The 23,181-nt window shown below is 46.0% G+C and overlaps 1 protein-coding gene across 1 annotated transcript in view; it reads right to left on the minus strand.

Moving 5' to 3' along the window:
- The window catches only part of uvrag (UV radiation resistance associated gene), a 424,373-nt gene that overhangs the window by 183,075 nt on the left and 218,117 nt on the right, over positions 1-23,181 (minus strand). The window contains exon 9 of the mRNA XM_084319596.1: positions 22,300-22,465. Coding sequence (XP_084175722.1) covers positions 22,300-22,465 — 166 coding nt within the window. The remainder of the gene's footprint in view (positions 1-22,299; positions 22,466-23,181) is intronic.

Here is a 23,181-nt window from a genome sequence, read left to right on the forward strand (position 1 = left end):
CAGGTCAGCCTACATACACATATGGTTAGGCATAAGCGTGTGGTTGGGGTTTACTGTTCTGGGGGCCTATTATTAATACAACCTTGATTTCAAGGTTGTGGTGTTTGCCTACAGAGCCCTCCATGGGCAAGGCCCCCCGCCCCCTACATTAATGAGCTCATCCATCCTGTAACTGAGGGGTACAATTCCCTGACTGTATTACTAGATATGATACTTACTACCACTACCTTTGTACTTAATATTCGGCCACCCAGTACTCGGCATAAATATATTATGATGAACACTGTCACGTAGATGAAACGGATCCAACACAAATGTACGAATTAGGTCTTTATTTCTACACAGCGATGGTGTGTAGAGCAAGCACTTAATCAAATCAATCACATTTATGAATAGGAATTAGTATGCACTTTTATGGCAAGAGTATTCGTCGGTATATCAATAGAGAATGTCCAATCTCTGAAGGCGCAGGTGGTACATATACGACCTGGAATAGTTAAGGAATAACAGCAATGATACTTTAATGATTATAGGCTGGATACACTAGAGGGGTTTAATCCGGTCGCTTGTAAGCCGACAGGAGTAGGAAGGGGGGGGGGGTAGAGTCCGGCTGCCTCATCCGGCCAAGGGTATCCCAGGTGAACCCACTGTAGTGCCGTTCAATGCGCCGGCGATCCTTGGACCACAGATGAAAGCAGATGGACTCTTTGTGGGCCGGCGTCCTCCGGTCCACGGAGGAGAGACGTGAAGCGACCTCGTCTTGCAGAGCGTCTCCTCACCTTGCGTCCTCTCCAGGGGGGGGGGGTTCCAACACACGGCAGTGTCGGGGGTCTTTATCCATGGAATAATCAACGTATACAAAGCATAATCCGTGCCTGGGAAGGCGGGCTGTCGTCGGTAGAATAATCCGGTATACAGGTCCACTCGCTCGTCGGCTCTGGGGCTCCTCGGGTGCAATCTCACATGGGGTCAATCATCCTGGATAAGCAGCCAGTTCTCTGCCCGAAACGATGGGGTACTGACTACGGTAGTATTCTCACCGCACGAAGCACTATATATTAACAGACTATTATTAGCTTAATAGACTACGTCCAACTCGACGATATAGTGCCAAATATGACTATTCAAATATTAATATACACGATGTCTCAATACCGATGGTAGGCCGAACTTGGCCTTACTCCCACACGTGGCGTCGCGGGGAGGCTTTACGTCTGTGACTCTATTGGAGGGTAAGAAACTGGACTGAAAAAGGAAGTCCTACTTTAGTAGCGCAGTATATATACGCACTATGAACAAATAGTCCCATTAGTGGTGCGGTAGCCAGATTCCTACGCGGAACTAGGACTTGTTCGTACATGTTGAGCGGTACGTTTGAACTGGGTCTGGGGGGTATGGCAGCCTGGCACCAAGGTCTCGACCAATAGTAGAATGGAGACTATTATGGGATGTTCAGTAGGCTAGAATGGATATTCAATGCATATTGTACAAGGAATATACAAGGGATATCAAGGAATATTAGAGAATATACAAATACAATTAAATATATATATATAATAAATATATATATTCGGTTTAATCTGGCCCTTCACAACACATCCACTTTCCTCCAGCCGGTCACTGCGGTCATCCCATCAGGAGCTCCTGGTGGTGCCCAGGACCAGACTCAAAACAAAAGGGGACCGAGCTTTTGCGGTGACTGCCCCAAGGCTCTGGAACGCCCTCCCTTTAAATCTGAAAACCGCTCCCTCAGAGCTCATTTTTAAAAGGTAGCTAAAGACCTACTTCTACAGGCAGGCTTTTTAAACACTGATAGCCGTTTTCTTTCTGTTTGTCTTTTTTGTTTTAGTTTTTTACTTATTCTGTTGTTTTAGCTCATTTGAATGTTTTTTCTTCTCTTCACATGTTTTATTTCTTGTATTTTCACTAATGTTTTAAAATGCTGTGCACTCTGTGCACTCGTGCTGAGAAGGGCGCTATACAAATTAAGTTTTACTTACTTATTTATCATGGGCATGTGGGCCTGGCTCGCCTCTCATTCCATTCCATTAATTTACAATAATGAGGCTGCTCCGGGTTTCAAAGGTTCCCCCAGTCCGCTCTGTTTACAGACACCTGAACACAGCAGACTGCCTGCTCTCTACCTGCCCGTCACTCTTTACAAGGTCCATGACGGCTTCCAAAAATACCTGTGTTTATTCAGACTCAAAGCACACAATAAACGCTGCAAGAGGATGTACTCTATTGTGAGCTATACAATATTACAGTATTGACTGTCTATTGTTTTTAGGAAAGGTTGAATGAATGAATGATTACAGCCACATGCCGCCATTAGCAGGTTCCAAGCCAATGGGCCAAATTAAGTCATTGGGTACTGTCACACCTGAGCTCTTTGGTCCATTTGAACCAAACCATGGTTAGTTTCCTTGGATAGTCCAGTTGGTTATGGGTGTTGTGAAAGCTCATTGGAACTCTGGTGCAGACCAAACAACTGAACCAAACAACTCAACTCTGGTGCGGACCAAACAAAATAACTCTGGTGCAGACCAAACAACTGAACTCTGGTGCAGACCAAACAACTGACCTCTGGTGCAGACGAAACTGAACTCTGGTGCAGACAAAACTGAACTCTGGTGCAGACAAAACTGAACTCTGATGCAGACCAAACAACTGAACTCTGGTGCAGACCAAACTGAACTCTGGTACAGACCAAACTGAACTCTGGTGCAGACCAAACTGAACTCTGGTGCAGACCAAACTGAACTCTGGTGCAGACCAAACAACTGAACTCTGGTGCAGACCAAACAACTGAACTCTGGTGCAGACCAAACAACTGAACTCTGGTGCAGACCAAACAACTGAACTCTGGTGCAGACCAAACAACTGAACTCTGGTGCAGACCAAACAACTGAACTCTGGTGCAGACCAAACAACTGAACTCTGGTGCAGACCAAACAACTGAACTCTGGTGCAGACCAAACAACTGAACTCTGGTGCAGACCAAACTGAACTCTGGTGCAGACCAAACTGAACTCTGGTGCAGACCAAACAACTGAACTCTGGTGCAGACCAAACTGAACTCTGGTGCAGACCAAACTGAACTCTGGTGCAGACCAAACTGAACTCTGGTGCAGACCAAACTGAACTCTGGTGCAGACCAAACTGAACTCTGGTGCAGACCAAACAACTGAACTCTGGTGCAGACCAAACAACTGAACTCTGGTGCAGACCAAACAACTGAACTCTGGTGCAGACCAAACCAACTGAACTCTGGTGCAGCCCAAACAACTGAACTCTGGTGCAGACCAAACTGAACTCTGGTGCAGACCAAACTGAACTCTGGTGCAGACCAAACTGAACTCTGGTGCAGACCAAACTGAACTCTGGTGCAGACCAAACAACTGAACTCTGGTGCAGACCAAACCAACTGAACTCTGGTGCAGACCAAACAACTGAACTCTGGTGCAGACCAAACCAACTGAACTCTGGTGCAGACCAAACAACTGAACTCTGGTGCAGACCAAACTGAACTCTGGTGCAGACCAAACTGAACTCTGGTGCAGACCAAATTGAACTCTGGTGCAGACCAAACAACTGAACTCTGGTGCAGACCAAACAACTGAACTCTGGTGCAGACCAAACAACTGAACTCTGGTGCAGACCAAACAACTGAACTCTGGTGCAGACCAAACAACTGAACTCTGGTGCAGACCAAACAACTGAACTCTGGTGCAGACCAAACAACTGAACTCTGGTGCAGACCAAACAACTTAACTCTGGTGCAGACCAAACAACTGAACTCTGGTGCAGACCCAACTGAACTCTGGTGCAGACCAAACTGAACTCTGGTGCAGACTAAACAACTGAACTCTGGTGCAGACCAAACAACTGAACTCTGGTGCAGACCAAACAACTGAACTCTGGTGCAAACCAAACAACTGAACTCTGGTGCAGACCAAACAACTGAACTCTGGTGCAAACCAAACTGAACTCTGGTGCAGACCAAACAACTGAACTCTGGTGCAGACCAAACAACTGAACTCTGGTGCAGGCCAAACAACTGAACTCTGGTGCAGACCAAACAACTGAACTCTGGTGCAGACCAAACTGAACTCTGGTGCAGACCAAACTGAACTCTGGTGCAGACCAAACTGAACTCTGGTGCAGACCAAACTGAACTCTGGTGCAGACCAAACTGAACTCTGGTGCAGACCAAACTGAACTCTGGTGCAGACTAAACTGAACTCTGGTGCAGACCAAACTGAACTCTGGTGCAGACCAAACTGAACTCTGGTGCAGACCAAACTGAACTCTGGTGCAGACCAAACAACTGAACTCTGGTGCAGACCAAACTGAACTCTGGTGCAGACTGTAGACCAAACAACTGAACTCTGGTGCAGACCAAAACACTGAACTCTGGTGCAGACTGTAGACCAAACAACTGAACTCTGGTGTAGACTGTAGACCAAACAACTGAACTCTGGTGTAGACTGTAGACCAAACAACTGAACTCTGGTGCAGACCAAACAACTGAACTCTGGTGCAGACTGTAGACCAAACAACTGAACTCTGGTGCAGACCAAAACACTGAACTCTGGTCTGCCTGAAAACATGGGTCTTGGTTCGCTTCTTAGGCCGTGTTCACATCTGAAAGTCCACGGATAGTCCGGACTTTCTGGTGGACCAAATGTGAAAATACATAGTTTGATTTTGGTTTGCGTTCACACTGCCCTTTTTTGAGCTAAACTCATTTGTAAACAAAGGACATGCAAGTCGCCAAGTCGTTGATCTATTGGACAGATCAGTCGCCCAGGTCATTCATTCTATTGGACAGATCATTTTCGGGAAAATCCCGTGTGAATCCTTGTAGTGAATGACAGCAACAATGGAGCCACACCGCCGCTCTGCGATTGCCATCATGGCTGTCATTGTTTTATTATGGTGTGCCTGCCAAATATGAGCGGTAGAGGCAGAGTATGAGGAATCAAGATGTGGGATCGATGTAACTTCGCTGCACATCATTCAGAGGAGCCGTCAATGCTAGGTGGCATCCGGCGTCATCCCACAATGCACTGTAGGCTACTTTGTTTCCTAGATTAGGTACTATATAAAGTTCGATTGAGTTCACACCAACAGAAAACCGCACCATGCTCCACTTTGAAAGGGACAGAGTCCAAACTTTTCAAGAGGACCATGGTTCGGTTGTTTGGTCCTCACAATAGTTTGGTTCGTGTTCACACCTCTCCAAACTAGGGATGCACCGATATGAAAATTGGCCGCCGATACCGATACCGATTGTTCAACTAACACTATCGGCCGATACCGATACCGATACCGATATTTGTATATTTGTATATAAGTATTTGTAAAAAAAAAAAAAAATGTTTTAATTTTTTTTTTTTTTTTAATGAAACTACTGTATATTTGTATGTGTATGTTTGTATTTGTAGGCCTCTTTACTTACTTAAAAAAAGGAAACATCAAGAAATATGTTTATGGTATCACTATCTCTCTCCCAGTATCGTCTTGCGGCCTGCAGAGGGATACTATTTTCTCAACCAGAGCTTTCAACCAATGCAATGGAACCATTCTTGCGGCCTGCAGCAGGATACTATTCTCTCAACCAGAGCTTTCAACCAATGCAATGGAACCATTTTGATTGACAGTCGATTCGGCCAATTACGCCACACCGGTGACCGCTAGCACCCACCTCCTGCTGTCCTTACCACCAATCGGCAAGCGTTTATAAATTTTTCTACTTCCGGGCATTCTGTTTGCGAGAGCAGAACACACTTAGCTACGTTAGCTGCCCGGCCCGCCGACCGGCGCTCCACGCATGACCAAATGAGACATAATGATTTTACTGCAACAAATGTTATAATAAAACAAAGCCTTTCTATACATTTGTCTGGTTGAAAACTTTATTAACAGATTGCAGAATGTGTAGTTGGGTACGGAATGAGCAACGGAATGGAACCGAGCTATGAACGTACTAACGGAGTAATGCCTTGTTTACTGCTATCTTCGGGTAAATAATATGCTTGTTATTGAACGTGTAACACTTCATTTTAACAGCAGATACTTTCTTAAATGCCATCTTCCCGAGAGAGGGTGTTGACGGGGAGTTGTGTTATTAATAGCATTGAACAGCTAACCGAAAGCTAGCGTTAACTATTGTTAAAGGTTTAGCCATAACGTTACCTTGGCTAAAGTTGCGGCTATTCATAATGCAGCAATAATGACTGCAGACCTGCAAGCAAAGTACAGCAAGTTGACAAAGGAGTATTCCAACGCAAATCACATTTTCACCAGTAACGTTAGTCTTGCATCTAATAGCTAATAACGTAGCTACGTTAGCTGCCCGGCCCGCCGACCGGCGCTCCACGCATGACCAAATGAGACATAATGATTTTACTGCAACAAATGTTATAATAAAACAAAGCCTTTCTATACATTTGTCTGGTTGAAAACTGTATTAACAGATTGCAGAATGTGTAGTTGGGTACGGAATGAGCAACGGAATGGAACCGAGCTAATGAACGGACTCGGAGTAATGCCTTGCTGCTATGGGTAATAATAATATGCTGATGTTATTGTCCGTGTAACACTAACTATATAACGCTAATGCCACAAAACGAATGCCTTGTTAATCATAAGTAGTTACTTTGATGCAGTAGATTGTGTGTGTGTGTGGGGGACGGCGGGCGTTGTGCAGGTAGATCGCGCGAGTGAACTTTTTTTTTTTGCCTTTTGACGCTACACAAATTGATGGGTATTTATCGGCGACTGCTATCGGCACATTTGAGCTCATCGGCCGATAGGCCGATAGCAGTCAACAAGGCACTTATCGGCCGATACCGATACCCGACCGATATATCGGTGCACCCCTACTCCAAACGAAATGAAAAGAAATGGGCAAATACTGAGTTTATAGGAGAAAAACTACATTATGTTGCAAGTTTGGCCTGATGGTGGAACTATGGAGCACGATTAAATGTGGTCTGAAACATTTAGGGCCCTCCAAAACGTGTAGTACTGGTTGTTCTAGCATTAACTGTAGGAATTACCCCTCACTTCCTGTTTGTGCATCGGTTTGCTGCCAACTTGGTTTGTGGCTAAACCATAAGGATTCTCAGAATTCTGTGGAATAGCTATGGTATAGGAAAAGTAAATGTTCTCTGAGCCAAATGTTGTTGAGTGGATCAACTTTGCAGGAGAAATAGCAAAAAAATTGTTTTGGTAGAAAAAAAAAGATTATCTACTAGCAGAAATTAAAACCACTATGTCTAATGGATTCATCCTGAACCAAGGAATCTAAAGGGGAAAATACATTTTATTGTAGGCCATATGGTTCATGGTATTTTTCTCTAGCTAGTCGGGAGGGGGTAATGACGCAATAGGGCTCCACCACCTGCAGTGTGGGGTCCCCTATCAATGTAGGTGGTATATGAGGGGATACCAACAGGTGAAGGCCGTTCAGGCAGTTGGTGGGAAAACAGTTTAATGTGAGCAAGCTGTGCCGACTTGAAGATCACTAGGACTACTGTGTGTGTACACACACACACACACACACACACACACACACACGTAGCGTGGCAAGACGTAATCCAGACAGAGACAACACCACCTTTCATCTTTACAGTTTTCTCTTCCCTCGATGGCTTTGAACCCTACCATCACTAATCAATCCAACACCCCAAAGGGGTCAATCAAACACATACCCACATCCATAACACGCCACGAAGGCTACTGATTATACCAATTTACACACCGTTCCTCCTTTCTTTCTGCCTGGTTTCACCATGCACGGAATGTCAGAATGTAGAGCGCATACCTGAGAGCACATGTGTCTCCCAAGCATGCAATTATCACCATCCACAAGTTTTCTTTTACTGAAGCTTGATGCATAGTTACACAACCATAACACGTACAAATAATAATTTCAATATAGTGGTGTAATTGCAGTGCCCCGCACAATTCATGATTTAACAACCAGCCCTGATAAAACCACACATTGAGGCCTCCTGGGGGTTTTTATCTTCTGCTCGTCTCCACGGCAACAATATCATCCCTCCATTACAACGACTTCTCCGTTCAGGTGAATCTGTCTGGATGCAGAGTACATACATACAACTGCCTCTTTGAACTGCTGCGGTCAGGCAAGCGCTACCGGAGCCTCATGGCCAGTACAGATAGACTTAGGAGCTTCTATGCCCAGGCCATCAGGATGCTCAATGACAATGACACTATGTAACTAGGGATGGGCGTGAGTAATCGATTACTCGTAGCTATGAGAAAAATCGATCTTAAATTATTAATAGTTTTTATGAAAAAAATATATTTAAATATTTTTTTTTACATATTTGTTTCACATGTATGTGTAAGATTATAACTGTTTGTTGGTTTCCTTAAACATATACGTGAATGAACAAAATTAAGTAAAAGATTTTTTTTTTAGTAATACACGATCACTAGAGTATAGCATGCGATCAATTGATCTGGATTCTTCTTAAAAATGCGCATCCCTATATGTAACAACCCATCATCTACATCAACTGCACACCCATCTACATGCACACACTCACTTTAAACAAACACTCACCTTACCACTCACTTTATTCACTTTAGACACTTTAACACACTTTATATTTATCTATTATTAACACTTTAAGTGCCGAAAACGTGTTTAGGCGTCCTTCCCCGCCATGCTCAAGTTGCCGAGGACGCCGTAACTCGTCTTTAATATCAATATTTCAAAAATCTGTGATCGAAATCATATTTTTCCTCCGCAGCCCTGAGACACAGTGCTGGCCTCCTCTCAACCCTCTAGCGGTTCAAGAGCGCCATCTGGTGGCCGATCGGCAGAAGCGCCAAACAGGAAGTCATGTGGATGAAGTGCTGATCGTCCATATTACTTCCGGGCACTCTCTATAGGTCCCGGGACTCGATCTCGACACAATACATAGCGATCCGTTGCCAATAACTCAATAAACAACATGATTTGGATGTATATACTATTATACAACCTGGAAATAGATCGCGTATTTCTACATCCCATAATAGGAATATTTCAGTGCCACACTCATCGTCCAACGGCGCGAGGAAGATACGGTAAGATTCAGCGTTATTTTTGAACGTGTTCGATATAAACTGCTCTGATGATCATATCACCCACACTAGATGAATGATATAACGCTGCCCACGGAATTATAAACGATCCCCCGCCCATCCGGTAATCATCAGATGATACGTAGAAACTTCTAGAAGTACGTCCAATTGAAATTTTTGATCTCGCACAGATTCCTACCAAACTGTATTTCATCATCAATATAATGCATTTGGGGCTATAAATCACGTTCTGGAGAAAGCTGCAGAAAGAGATGAAAACATACTTATACTTTAGACCATATTTTACTATGAATATGTGAATGAAAAAGTTTAACGTTGCTACACAATGAACAATACATATAGGACCTTGAATGGGCCCTAATAATGGCAATCTAGCAATATAATTTAAAAAGTTATAGCCCTGCAAAGAAGGGGAACTTCTCCATAGACAAATAGAGCTGGCAAGGGATGGTATATCATGAATTTAGCCTTAGGCAATCAAAGTGTTAAAGAGATTTGCACCACATTCAATACCTCATTTGCACCCTACCCCAAGTTCTTTCTACCTCACTGGTACTCATTTTACTCTGTATTGTATATATGTATATTGACTTTACCTACTTTTTACTTCTTAATTTTTTACTTACTTTCTCTTTACTGTATGTAGCACACTCTCAGGGGTTCATAAGAAACAAGCATTTCATTATAAAGTATCCTGTATTTTTTCCCGACAAATAATAAACAAATTTGAACTTGAACTTGAGTGAGAGCAGTGGCTGCAGCCTGAGGGGATGATGAACCAAGACACTGGCAGGAGATTATACCACATGCTGATTTACTGCGCAGGAAGTCACTGTTGTACAATGCGTTTCATTATGTAAAAACTAGCACCGTCTCAACGGGTACATTAACAGAAAAGAGGCACTTGCAGTTGTTGCCATGGGACTCAACTACAAAACAGCTTCAAAGAGCACCTCATAATGATTTGTTCCACCTGCGAAACAGAGTGAGCTTATCCTGTCCAAACTCATCTGGCTTGGTAATGGTCACATGTATACAATCTCAAATGCCCCTCTCCTGGAATCCCTGCAAACACCCATGCAGTACCACCCATACTCTCTCTCTCCGCCTTTTGACTTTCCCTCTCTCAAACACAGCTTGTATACGTTTTCAAAAGTCAAATTGAAAACCCCGCCGTATGTATATCTCTCTCCCACCCACCCACCCCCTCCTAATGTACAGTCCCCTCCCCATCATATGTATATACTCTGTCAGGATCTAGGGGTAACAGTACTGTATATTTGAATACCGTTTATGTCACAAATGTATCAGTACTAAATACCTATATGTCCCTATGCCATAAATGTCATGTATGTTGTGTATGTCATAAATGTCTATATGAATTGAAAATGGGGGACCCTGATGGAAACAAGACAAACGTCTTTCTCAGGTCTGCATCCTCTTAACAATTGTGTGTATTGAGCCGTACTGTATTGTACCCATTCTGCAATCTGTTAAATAAAGTTTTCATTCATTCATTCATTCAAGTGCTTTTTGAGGATTGCCAACGTTTTTCTAGTGATTTCCATGCCATTCAAAGCATTTAGTTGAGTTTAGGGCTGACCTTCGAAGCTTTTTTTGGCAATCAAAGCTTCGGGGCCGAGCTTCGATTTTAATTCGAAGTTTTTTTTTTTTTTTTTTTTTTTTTATCTTATGTTGTGGGACTTGTACAGCACTTTGGTAAACTTTGTTGTTTTTAAATGTGCTCTATAAATAAAGTGGATTGGATTAATGAATTAAGTAGCCCCTTTCGTGACTGTGACGCAGCCAATTAATTAATTCAAGGTGGATCGCTGTTGTCGTTTGAACAACTTCAGATTTCATGGGAACTACCAATCCCCCAAATCAAGAAGATGAAGATGAATGAATGAAGTAAGATTTAGATTATTTGAAATATGGCCTGTGTTGTGAAGGGCCAGATTAAACCAAATATATATATTTATTTATATATATATATTTAATTGTATTTGTATATTCTCTAATATTCCTTGATATCCCTTGTATATTCCTTGTACAATATGCATTGAATATCCATTCTAGCCTACTGAACATCCCATAATAGTCTCCATTCTACTATTGGTCGAGACCTTGGTACCAGGCTGCCATACCCCCCAGACCCAGTTCAAACGTACCGCTCAACATGTACGAACAAGTCCTAGTTCCGCGTAGGAATCTGGCTACCGCACCACTAATGGGACTATTTGTTCATAGTGCGTATATATACTGCGCTACTAAAGTAGGACTTCCTTTTCAGTCCAGTTTCTTACCCTCCAATAGAGTCACAGACGTAAAGCCTCCCCGCGACGCCACGTGTGGGAGTAAGGCCAAGTTCGGCCTACCATCGGTATTGAGACATCGTGTATATTAATATTTGAATAGTCATATTTGGCACTATATCGTCGAGTTGGACGTAGTCTATTAAGCTAATAATAGTCTGTTAATATATAGTGCTTCGTACGGTGAGAATACTACCGTAGTCAGCACCCCATCGTTTCGGGCAGAAAACTGGCTGTTTATCCAGGATGATCGACCCCATGTGAGATTGCACCCGAGGAGCCCCAGAGCCGACGAGCGAGTGGACCTGTATACCGGATTATTCTACCGACGACAGCCCGCCTTCCCAGGCACGGATTATGCTTTGTATACGTTGATTATTCCATGGATAAAGACCCCCGACACTGCCGTGTGTTGGAACCCCCCCCCCTGGAGAGGACGCAAGGTGAGGAGACGCTCTGCAAGACGAGGTCGCTTCACGTCTCTCCTCCGTGGACCGGAGGACGCCGGCCCACAAAGAGTCCATCTGCTTTCATCTGCGGTCCAAGGATCGCCGGCGCATTGAACGGCACTACAGTGGGTTCACCTGGGATACCCTTGGCCGGATGAGGCAGCCGGACTCTACCCCCCCCCCCCTTCCTACTCCTGTCGGCTTACAAGCGACCGGATTAACCCCCCCCTAGTGTATCCAGTCTATAATCATTAAAGTATCATTGCTGTTATTCCTTAACTATTCCAGGTCGTATATGTACCACCTGCGCCTTCAGAGATTGGACATTCTCTATTGATATACCGACGAATACTCTTGCCATAAAAGTGCATACTAATTCCCATTCATAAATGTGATTGATTTGATTAAGTGCTTGCTCTACACACCATCGCTGTGTAGAAATAAAGACCTATTTCTAATTCGTACATTTGTGTTGGATCCGTTTCATCTACGTGACAGTGTTCATCATAATATATTTATGCCGAGTACTGGGTGGCCGAATATTAAGTACAAAGGTAGTGGTAGTAAGTATCATATCTAGTAATACAGTCAGGGAATTGTACCCCTCAGTTACAATTGGTCCTTCGAGCCGGATGGTAATTAGTGTAATATTAATATAGTGTTATTAATATTGAAATGGCCTATGATGAACACTCCACGAAACGATCCTCCTAACCAACGCCCGCAGCGCGAACGACGGCTCCCTCAGTACTTAGAGGCTTACGCTGTCAGTCAACAACCTAGTCTTCTACTAACAGTAAACGCGGTAAAACTAGAAAGTAAAAGTATGTCTAACCCCAACGCCCAGACTACCCCAACCATAGAGGCCCCTACGGGTTCTAATGTAACTGACCAAGTTCACGGTGGGGACCAGTGGGAACCAGACATGACCTCACACCCCGCCAGTACTGAAGAAGTAGTCCCCGATGAGTCCCGGGAGGAATACAACGCTACCGAGAGAGAACTCGGCACGGAAGAAGACGGGGAGAGCACCGTGGAGATAGAGCTCCAAGGCTCCGCAAGGAGTACCCCGAGGGAAGGCTCCCCTATACAACCGCCTCCTCCCAGCGAGGCAGAGAGGACCCTACAGCAGGCCTTCCTCATCAGCCTGAACGCCGCTGCTGAACGCGACCGACTGCAGATCCAGCAGCGGAGCGAAGAAAAGCATATACGTCTAGAAATAAGACGCATTCAGAGGGAAGAGAATGTGGCCCGAGACCGAGCAGACAGCCAGCGAGCAGCTGCTGGTGCTCTACGGGACGCAGAGCGCGACAGACAGCAAGCGCAACTAATAGAACAGCTGATCAGACGGACAACACCCTCTCCCTCCGCCAGAGGCTCCAGGAACTCGTCTAGACACACCTCCAGGGCGGCATCCCCTAGCCGAGTAAACAACCCTGAACTTGACCAACAGACGAGGTCTATACCCCCCACAGACCACCTCCCCCCACCGGTCCAAGCGAGACCTAGCAACCGGGAAGGAGCAGCATATCCTGTGGAGAGGCTAAACCAGAGACTACAAGCACTGGATGACCTAACTGAAGACGAAGAGGAAGAGGAGGAGAACCACGCCCGACGACAGCACAGTACTCTACCGGACCAGGAGGTCCGGTACAGCCCAGGCTATACTCCCGCGGAGCTGCGCTACAGACCCCCGACTCTATACCCGGGTGAGCACGACGCACGACCCGCACCGAGGAACAGCACCTGGACAAGCGGGCCATGGTACACTGCCGGTACCAGCCCATACCAAGGAGCGGGAGGAGACTCGCCTAGGAGGCCTCTCCCCCAACGCTCGCCGATGTATCCACAGTCAGCGTCATACATTGGCACGCCTATGGTACCCGACTTCACCCAAGAGAACCGGGCCCAGTATACAGAACTCCGCATGTGTCTGGAGACCATGTTGGTGGATGTATTGGATGAACGCCATAAATACGCCATCCTACTGAAGCACTTAAAGGTACCCCGCGCACATAATATAGCGCTCGCCTACGCGACTTCCACCACCCCATACACAGCAGCGCTGGTAGCATTGGACCAGAGGTATGGGCGCATATGGGATTACGTGATCCAGGAGATCCGACACATCGACCGCTTACCCCCAGCAATAGACAATCGAGCACTGGACGACCTGTCCATCAGAGTGCAGTCCCTGGTAGGGATGTTGGGAGCGCAGAGAGAGAAGGGGAGGCATGAACTTTACGCCAACTCAAATGTGGAAAGGATCTTGGAGAAGCTGCCGCCCGCTCGACAGGAGCGTTTTAGGCGGCAGAGAGACCACCGAGACCCGAATGGCCCCGAACCGAACCTCCTCGATCTAGCAGACTTCCTGGCGAGAGAAGTCAGCAGCCTACGGCTAGATACATTCGGACGGAGCACCCCTGGCTCCAGAGAAGGAACCAGACGACTAAATGATGGAAGAAGATCGGTGACTGTGATGCACCAATCGGAGTCAGTACCGAGCAGCAGGAGCCACAGTACCCCCTCCAGAACGGAGAAGTGGAAGATAGTGTGCCCCTACTGTGAGAAAGAACACTGGCTAGCGCAATGTGACTCCTTCCCCAAGCTGAACGCGGAGGAAGCAAGTCAATGGATAAAGTCCAACAAGCGCTGTTTTCGCTGTGCGCGCTCACACATGGCAGCCGAATGCCGCTTAAAGAAAAGGTGCACCAAGTGCGATGGAGCCCATCTGGACATACTTCACGACAGTAACAGACGGCGCCCTTCACCCGCACCATCCAGCAGCAAAGCGAGCGTCATGTACATCGATCCCGCCAGCAGCAGTGGAGCCCGAGTACTCCTAAAAGTAGTGCGTGTGACACTAAGCTACCAGAATAAAGTCCTGGACACTTACGCCGTCCTCGATGACGGGTCAGAGAAGACCCTTCTGCTCGCCTCCGCTGCGGCCCAGCTAGGGCTGCGGGGAAGCGAAACCCAAATGACAATTCGGACAATAAGACGAGATTTGAAGACGATAAAGGGCGAGAATGTCTCATTCCCTATCGCAGCAAGCGGCCAGCCTGAGCGACGGTACCAGATTACAGACGCTTTCACCAGCCAAGAAATAGGACTGTCGCGGTACACATACCCCGTCGCCAAGCTGATGGAGAAATATGCACATCTGCGCAAGTTACCGATCCCGCTCATAGACAATGCTATGCCGACCCTGTTGATAGGCTCCGACCATGCAGACCTCATTGTCCCGATAGACCGGGTTCATACCGGACCCCGAGGCTGTCCTGCAGCAGTCGAGACCCGTTTGGGATGGACTCTCCAAGGCCCGCTCGCCAAATCTCTCAACCGAAGTACAGCCACTAGATGTCTCCACTCCCGAGTCACAGAGGGAGAAACCGCACTCCTGCAACACGTAGAGCGGTTATGGACCTTGGAACAAATGCCCTTTAAGAACGGAAAGAAAGACATTCGCTCTAAAGATGACATTTACGCCATTCACCTCCTCAAGACAGGGACCAAGAGAGTCCCGGTCAACGGCGTGTTGAGATACGCCACGCCACTCCTGCGGCGAGAAGGAATGCCTACTTTCCACGCCAAGACAGACGCCACAGAACGGTACCTGCTGAACACGGAGCGGCGCTTAGCCAAGAACCCCGCCCAAGAGAGTGTATACCGCGCTGAGATTGAGAAGCTCATCACAGCGGGACACGTCACAAAGATGGACATAAAAGAGGCTGACCAGACCACTGAATCGTGGTACGTGCCTCACCACAAGGTCCATCACAACGGTAAAGACCGCATAGTATTTAACTGCAGCTACCAGATCGGATCCCAAAATCTGAATAAAGAGTTACTGCCCGGTCCCACACTCGGCCCCTCCCTACTCGGCGTTCTACTCCGCTTCCGCCAGGAAAAGGTGGCCATCAGCGGGGACATTAAAGGAATGTTCCTGCAGGTGAGATTAGTAGAGGAGGACAAGCCCCTGTTACGGTTCCTATGGAGAGAGAAGCCAGGAGATGAGCACCCAGCCATCTACCAATGGGAAGTCCTCCCCTTCGGAACGACGTGCAGCCCCTGCTGTGCTACATTTGCACCACAGAAACATGTAGCAGAGGACCCAGCAGCGGACGAAGAGGTCCGACACAGCGTAAAGAACAGCTTCTACGTAGACAACTGTCTACAAAGCCTTTCAACCCAGGAAGAAGCCGAGGCTCTCCTGATTAAACTCCGCGCCTCATTGATCAAAAGGCGGCTTTGATCTCAGGCAGTGGGCCAGCAGCGATCCGCAAGTACTGCGCAGCCTCTCCTCCGAGGACAAGGCAGCCAGCAGCGAGACCTGGATGGCTACAATCCCGGGAGAAGCCCAGGAGATGACCCTGGGATTGGTGTGGCGATTCAAAACAGATTCGCTTCACTACAGACACAAGCCCCTGACTACGGCGCAGGGAAGGCCGGCGGAGGCGCCGACCACCAGACGGAGTGTGTACACAACACTCGCCCGACAATATGACCCGCTAGGATGTATTCTACCGTACACCACCAGGGCAAAAATGATTGTACGAGCATTGTGGGACAAGGACCAGGGCTGGGACGACCCCATTCCCGCACACCTTGCATCCACCTGGAGAGAGTGGGAGATGGAGCTCCACTCACTCCCAGGCGTTAATATGCGCCGAAGCTACTTCCCACCCACGGTGAGGCCAGAGACATGTAAAATGGACTTACACGTCTTCAGTGACGCCTCAGAGGTCGCATACGGATCAGTAGCCTACTTGCGGGCCCAAGAAAAGGGGGGAGAGATCTACACAGCATTTGTCCTCGCCCGCTCGAGAATAGCCCCACGCAAGCAACAATCTATCCCACGCCTAGAGCTCTGCGCAGCCCTAGCCGGAGCGCACCTAGCCACGCTCATCCAACGTGAGCTCACCATACCGGTGTCTAGAACAATCCTGTGGTCAGATTCCACGACAGTACTCGCCTGGATCAAATCGGACTCATGCAAGTACAAAGTCTTCGTGGGAGTCAGAGTCACCGAGATTCAAGAATTAACCGAAGAGTTAACCGGAGAAACAGAGTGGCGCTACGTTGATACAAAACAGAACCCAGCTGACGTCATCACCCGGGGAATGCCCCTAGATGACCTCACCCGTCGCAATGTCTACAGTGACGGCCCCGCATTCCTAAGACTCCCGGAAGGACAGTGGCCCATGCCTATCCCGAGGGAAGCAAGTCCAGAGGAGGTGGAAAATAAGAAGTCTGTGTTCTGTGGATTGAGCACCGTAGCCTCCACCGACCCTAACATAGACGATTGCACGTCCATAGAGAGTGCACAACAAAGAACATTCCTGCGGTACCACCCGGAGTGCAAGTCCCCCGCTGATATGTCAGCAGCTAACTACGAGGAAGCAGAATTGCTTCTACTGCAGCGAGCCCAGAGAGACTCGTTCCCCGATGAATTGGCCTGTCTACAGGGAGGAAAGCCCGTCCCATCCGACAGCAGATTAATTCATCTGGCCCCCGAGAGCGACGCTCATACCCTCATCAGAGTGGGTGGTCGCCTACGCAGAGCCCCCAATCTACCGGATGACATTAAATACCCGATCGTATTGAACAGCCGACACAAGGTCACAGAGCTGATTATAAAGAAATACGATGAGGATGTACATCACGCAGGAGCAGAAAGAGTCTTCGCGGAAATCAGACGTCGTTACTGGATCCTACAAGGAAGAGAGGCGGTACGACGCGTCCAGCGAACATGTCTAGACTGCCGCAAGTGGCGCGCGCAGCCCAGCATACCAAGGATGGCTGACCTTTCTCCATGTCGCCTCCGAATCGGTGACAAGCCATTCCACTCAACGGGTATGGACTGCTTTGGCCCGCTGCACATAAAGAAAGGAAGAGGAACCGAGAAGCGGTGGGGTATTGTATTCAAATGCATGACCACCAGAGCGATACACATCGAGCTTCTCCCGACCATGAGCACAGACTCATTCCTTATGGCCTTCCGTAGATTCACATCACGGAAAGGAAGACCGTCTACCCTATTGTCCGATCATGGGACAAACTTCAAAGGCGGCGAAAGAGAGCTGAGAGAGAGCTTCCAAGCTATGGGCCCAGAACTTAAGACCCACCTCGCTCCAGCACAGGTTGATTTCCAATTCAACCCCCCAAACGCACCCCACTTCGGTGGCACTTGGGAACGAGAAGTGCGCTCCATAAAGACAGCCCTGTACGCAGTACTTGGGGCCCAGACTGTGGCGGAAGAAGTCCTAATGACAGTCCTCACGGAGATTGAGGGAGTACTTAACTCGAAGCCCCTCGGATATGTCTCCAGTGATGTGGCGGATATCGACCCAGTTACCCCCAACACACTCCTGATGGGGCGGCTAGATCCCGCGTTACCCCAGACAATGTACCGGCCTGAAGAAGCGAACGGCCGACGAATGTGGAGGTACAGCCAAGTATTAGCCGACAAGTTTTGGAGCAGTTTCCTACTGCACTACCTACCGTCTCTACAGACCCGCCAGAAGTGGGTAAAGGAGAGAGACAATTTGACAGAAGGAACAGTCGTCATGATTATTGATCAATCACTGCCCAGAGCTATGTGGCCGGCCGGCCGCGTAAGCAAAGTGATCACCGGTGCCGACGGCAAGGTCCGAGCAGCTGAAGTGCTCGTCCAGGGTCGCACTTACACCCGTCCCGTGGCGAGGCTCATAGAACTGCCCCGACTCCCAGACACAATCGATGATGACCATGACCCTATAACCCTATGACTTTGTGAAGTTGACTGACCCCTACAGCAAACCCTTATGTGTAAATAGACAACGCGATTAATCTGTCTCTGCTTAACTGATTAGGTCTGGGACCAATCAGGGGGTGGCTGTTGTGAAGGGCCAGATTAAACCGAATATATATATTTATTTATATATATATATTTAATTGTATTTGTATATTCTCTAATATTCCTTGATATCCCTTGTATATTCCTTGTACAATATGCATTGAATATCCATTCTAGCCTACTGAACATCCCATAATAGTCTCCATTCTACTATTGGTCGAGACCTTGGTGCCAGGCTGCCATACCCCCCAGACCCAGTTCAAACGTACCGCTCAACATGTACGAACAAGTCCTAGTTCCGCGTAGGAATCTGGCTACCGCACCACTAATGGGACTATTTGTTCATAGTGCGTATATATACTGCGCTACTAAAGTAGGACTTCCTTTTCAGTCCAGTTTCTTACCCTCCAATAGAGTCACAGACGTAAAGCCTCCCCGCGACGCCACGTGTGGGAGTAAGGCCAAGTTCGGCCTACCATCGGTATTGAGACATCGTGTATATTAATATTTGAATAGTCATATTTGGCACTATATCGTCGAGTTGGACGTAGTCTATTAAGCTAATAATAGTCTGTTAATATATAGTGCTTCGTACGGTGAGAATACTACCGTAGTCAGCACCCCATCGTTTCGGGCAGAAAACTGGCTGTTTATCCAGGATGATCGACCCCATGTGAGATTGCACCCGAGGAGCCCCAGAGCCGACGAGCGAGTGGACCTGTATACCGGATTATTCTACCGACGACAGCCCGCCTTCCCAGGCACGGATTATGCTTTGTATACGTTGATTATTCCATGGATAAAGACCCCCGACACTGCCGTGTGTTGGAACCCCCCCCCCTGGAGAGGACGCAAGGTGAGGAGACGCTCTGCAAGACGAGGTCGCTTCACGTCTCTCCTCCGTGGACCGGAGGACGCCGGCCCACAAAGAGTCCATCTGCTTTCATCTGCGGTCCAAGGATCGCCGGCGCATTGAACGGCACTACAGTGGGTTCACCTGGGATACCCTTGGCCGGATGAGGCAGCCGGACTCTACCCCCCCCCCCCCTTCCTACTCCTGTCGGCTTACAAGCGACCGGATTAACCCCCCCCTAGTGTATCCAGTCTATAATCATTAAAGTATCATTGCTGTTATTCCTTAACTATTCCAGGTCGTATATGTACCACCTGCGCCTTCAGAGATTGGACATTCTCTATTGATATACCGACGAATACTCTTGCCATAAAAGTGCATACTAATTCCCATTCATAAATGTGATTGATTTGATTAAGTGCTTGCTCTACACACCATCGCTGTGTAGAAATAAAGACCTATTTCTAATTCGTACATTTGTGTTGGATCCGTTTCATCTACGTGACAGTGTTCATCATAATATATTTATGCCGAGTACTGGGTGGCCGAATATTAAGTACAAAGGTAGTGGTAGTAAGTATCATATCTAGTAATACAGTCAGGGAATTGTACCCCTCAGTTACAGCCTGTGTAGACTAAACTATGCACATAATTATGTCAGTGTACAAGGTCCGGATTCTACATGGTCCGGCAATGTAGACCTTGTAGACTCCACTACAGACCAATTATCAGTGAATGTTCATGCATTTTTAAGAAGGGCTACTTCCACAAAAAAACAAAGAACTCACCAAAACATCTCAGTACCACCTTATCTAAATGTTCTATTTCATATATGGAGATTCATATTTATTTATGTATTGCATGCATTTTCTACATTTTATTTCCTATTTTGTTTATTCATCCCAGTATCTTTCTTTCTTATGTGTGGAATTCTACAAGGCATGTAGGTGTATATGTGTTTGAGGATGATATCCTTCAAACAGGCAATAGTGATGATATAATTTGGGCAGTGCTGAGCTGGGTTACTTTCCTCCAGTGTATTTGTCCCCCGGCCCCACCCAATGGCCCCATGCGCACACACACAAAAATCGAAGTAAAAAAAAAATTTAACAATATTTTTTTAAATTTTTTATTAAATTTTTTTTTAACTTTGATTTTTTTGTAATGTTCGAAGCTTGTGCCATCGAACGAAGCTTCGAAGCTTCGAAGTATTTAAGACAGCCCTAGTTGAGTTGTGGACATTTTGTGGTGTACTATGTGCTGTTAAAAAATGGCACATCAGCTTCATCAGCTTCATCAGCTTCACTTTATTGCACCTACATTTTTATAAATGTTCCCATAAATGTAATGCCATTAATGTAACTCTGTTGAATATGCATCAGGCATATATTAAATCCTTATGAAACAAGTGTTATTTGTGTGGCGTGTGATTAAAGCTTCAGGTCTCATTCAAGGCTAAGTCTACTGCGTTCAGCACTGCTGTGTAAAATTTGTGATCTAACCCAGCAGCCCTTCTCAGAAAATAGTTCCAATGTGCCTGTTCTTTTGATTAAAGCATTGTTTCAAGAGATTGTGAGGGTCTTTAGGACATACTGAATACTTAAGGACTATTCTAGTCATTTCATCAACTGTTTTCAATTAAGGATGCCATCTTCGGTCTATCAGCCAAAAACTTGGCACACCTTCAAAAACATGCAAGTACAAGCTTTTCCGTGGCTGAGACTAAACGTAATATGTTTTAACACTCCCTCGTTCACTATCTGAACTGGCAAGAGCTCAAAAGCTTGGATATGTCCCTCAAAGACTTAAACACATAATAGCCAACATACTGCCTTGAGAGGAACAACAACCTCCCAGGTTCTAGTTCTGTATAGCAGTACAAAGTTATTCTATGTGGTTCCAGTATTGATTATCAGAGTTGTAATAAAATAGGTAGGAATAAAATAAACACACATCCACACACTGACTTTAAACACTCACCGTAACATTCACTTTAGACACTTTAAACACTTTCAACACTACACCATATTTGTATGTATTTATTACAAAAATATTTGCATAACATCCCTACCTCATTCATGCATGTTTTGCATTTTTAAAAGCTTGCATTTGTACTTTATTGTTTGCATTTTGGACTTCACTTATCAGAGTTGTACTTTAGTTTGTATATTCTGTATAGTGTTTGGCCTTTATTCTTTTTACTGCATGAAGCACAATCTGAGGGGGCTCATACAGAACCAAGCATATTATGTGACAAATAAAACAACACTTGAAATACACTAGACCTTTATTCTTGAATTACCCAATTCAGGAAATGGTGGTACTATATCTTAACAAATATTTCCTGTTCATTATTGTTTTGGTTACCGGTTCAATCGGATGAGAAAGAGGGCTGATCAGCAACACTCTCACCGCAGCTCTAGAGTCCTGAGTGACATGACTGAGCACCTCTTCAGAAAGGAAGAAAAAAAGAAAAAAAGAAAAAAAGAAAAAAAGAAAGAAAGAAAGAAAGAAAGAAAGAAAGAAAGAAAGAAAGAAAGAAAGAAAGAAAGAAAGAAAGAAAGAAAGAAAGAAAGAAAGAAAGAAAGAAAGAAAGAAAGAAAGAAAGAAAGAAAGAAAGAAAGAAAGAAAGAAAGAAAGAAAGAAAGAAAGAAAGAAAGAAAGAAAGAAAGAAAGAAAGAAAGAAAGAAAGAAACCTCATGACAAACTACTCACTCTCTCTCCTTCTCTGTGAGCTTGTCGGTGATCGTGTCCTTGATGGAGGACCGTGAGCCCTTGTGAATGACAGGGTATCTGAGAGGGATCTGCAGGAAGCAGGAGATCATCAGGATCAGGTGTGACGTGTAACCCAGGGCGACGGCCACGCTCCCATCATCCTTTGCTGCAGGACACAAAAAAAGAAGAAGCAGGGATTAAGTAGATGATCTGTTCAATATGGAGGTTAACTTCTGTTGAGCGGATCGGATATAATACCATGCTTGTTAATCAGCCAGTTTCAATTAACTACATCAACACACCAAAGCTCAAAGTGTACACTCTAACGGCAATCAATTATAAGATGAAAAATTGCAGGGAACACTGTTTGGATCGAGTTAAAATGTACAGGTATGGCTTTCTGATGCGTGTATATTGTTGATGTTGGTGTGTGATGAGGATCCATTATTTGTGTCTGGGTATTTGGTGTACCTTCCAGCCCTCCATGTCACATTTTTACATTTACATCCGTGTCTATGTTTACGAACATGTTTCGGTTTGGAGGCAGCTATGAGCATGTTGCAATTATGTGTATAATATAAATATACAATGTGGTGTGGTATGTGTGTATGGTTACTATGACTATATATATATATATATATAAAAAAACAAATTACTTAGGACACCTAATTTCCTAATCCCCACATTGCCCAATTTAATTTCAGGAGGGAAAGGGAAGGAACCATTGCAGTAAGAGAAAAGGCTTCAAGGCGGCACACTCCAGTGGTTTCAAGTTCTCAAACTTCATCAGAACACTGCTTGAGGCAAAGGCTTTGCTCTCCAAATCATTACACCCATAGTGGTTTTTATCCTGATGCTTTGGAATAGCAGACTGTGGCTATA

The sequence above is a fragment of the Notolepis coatsorum genome (assembly GCF_963971535.1).
Source record: "Notolepis coatsorum genome assembly, chromosome: 8".
Lineage (NCBI taxonomy): Eukaryota > Metazoa > Chordata > Actinopteri > Aulopiformes > Paralepididae > Notolepis > Notolepis coatsorum.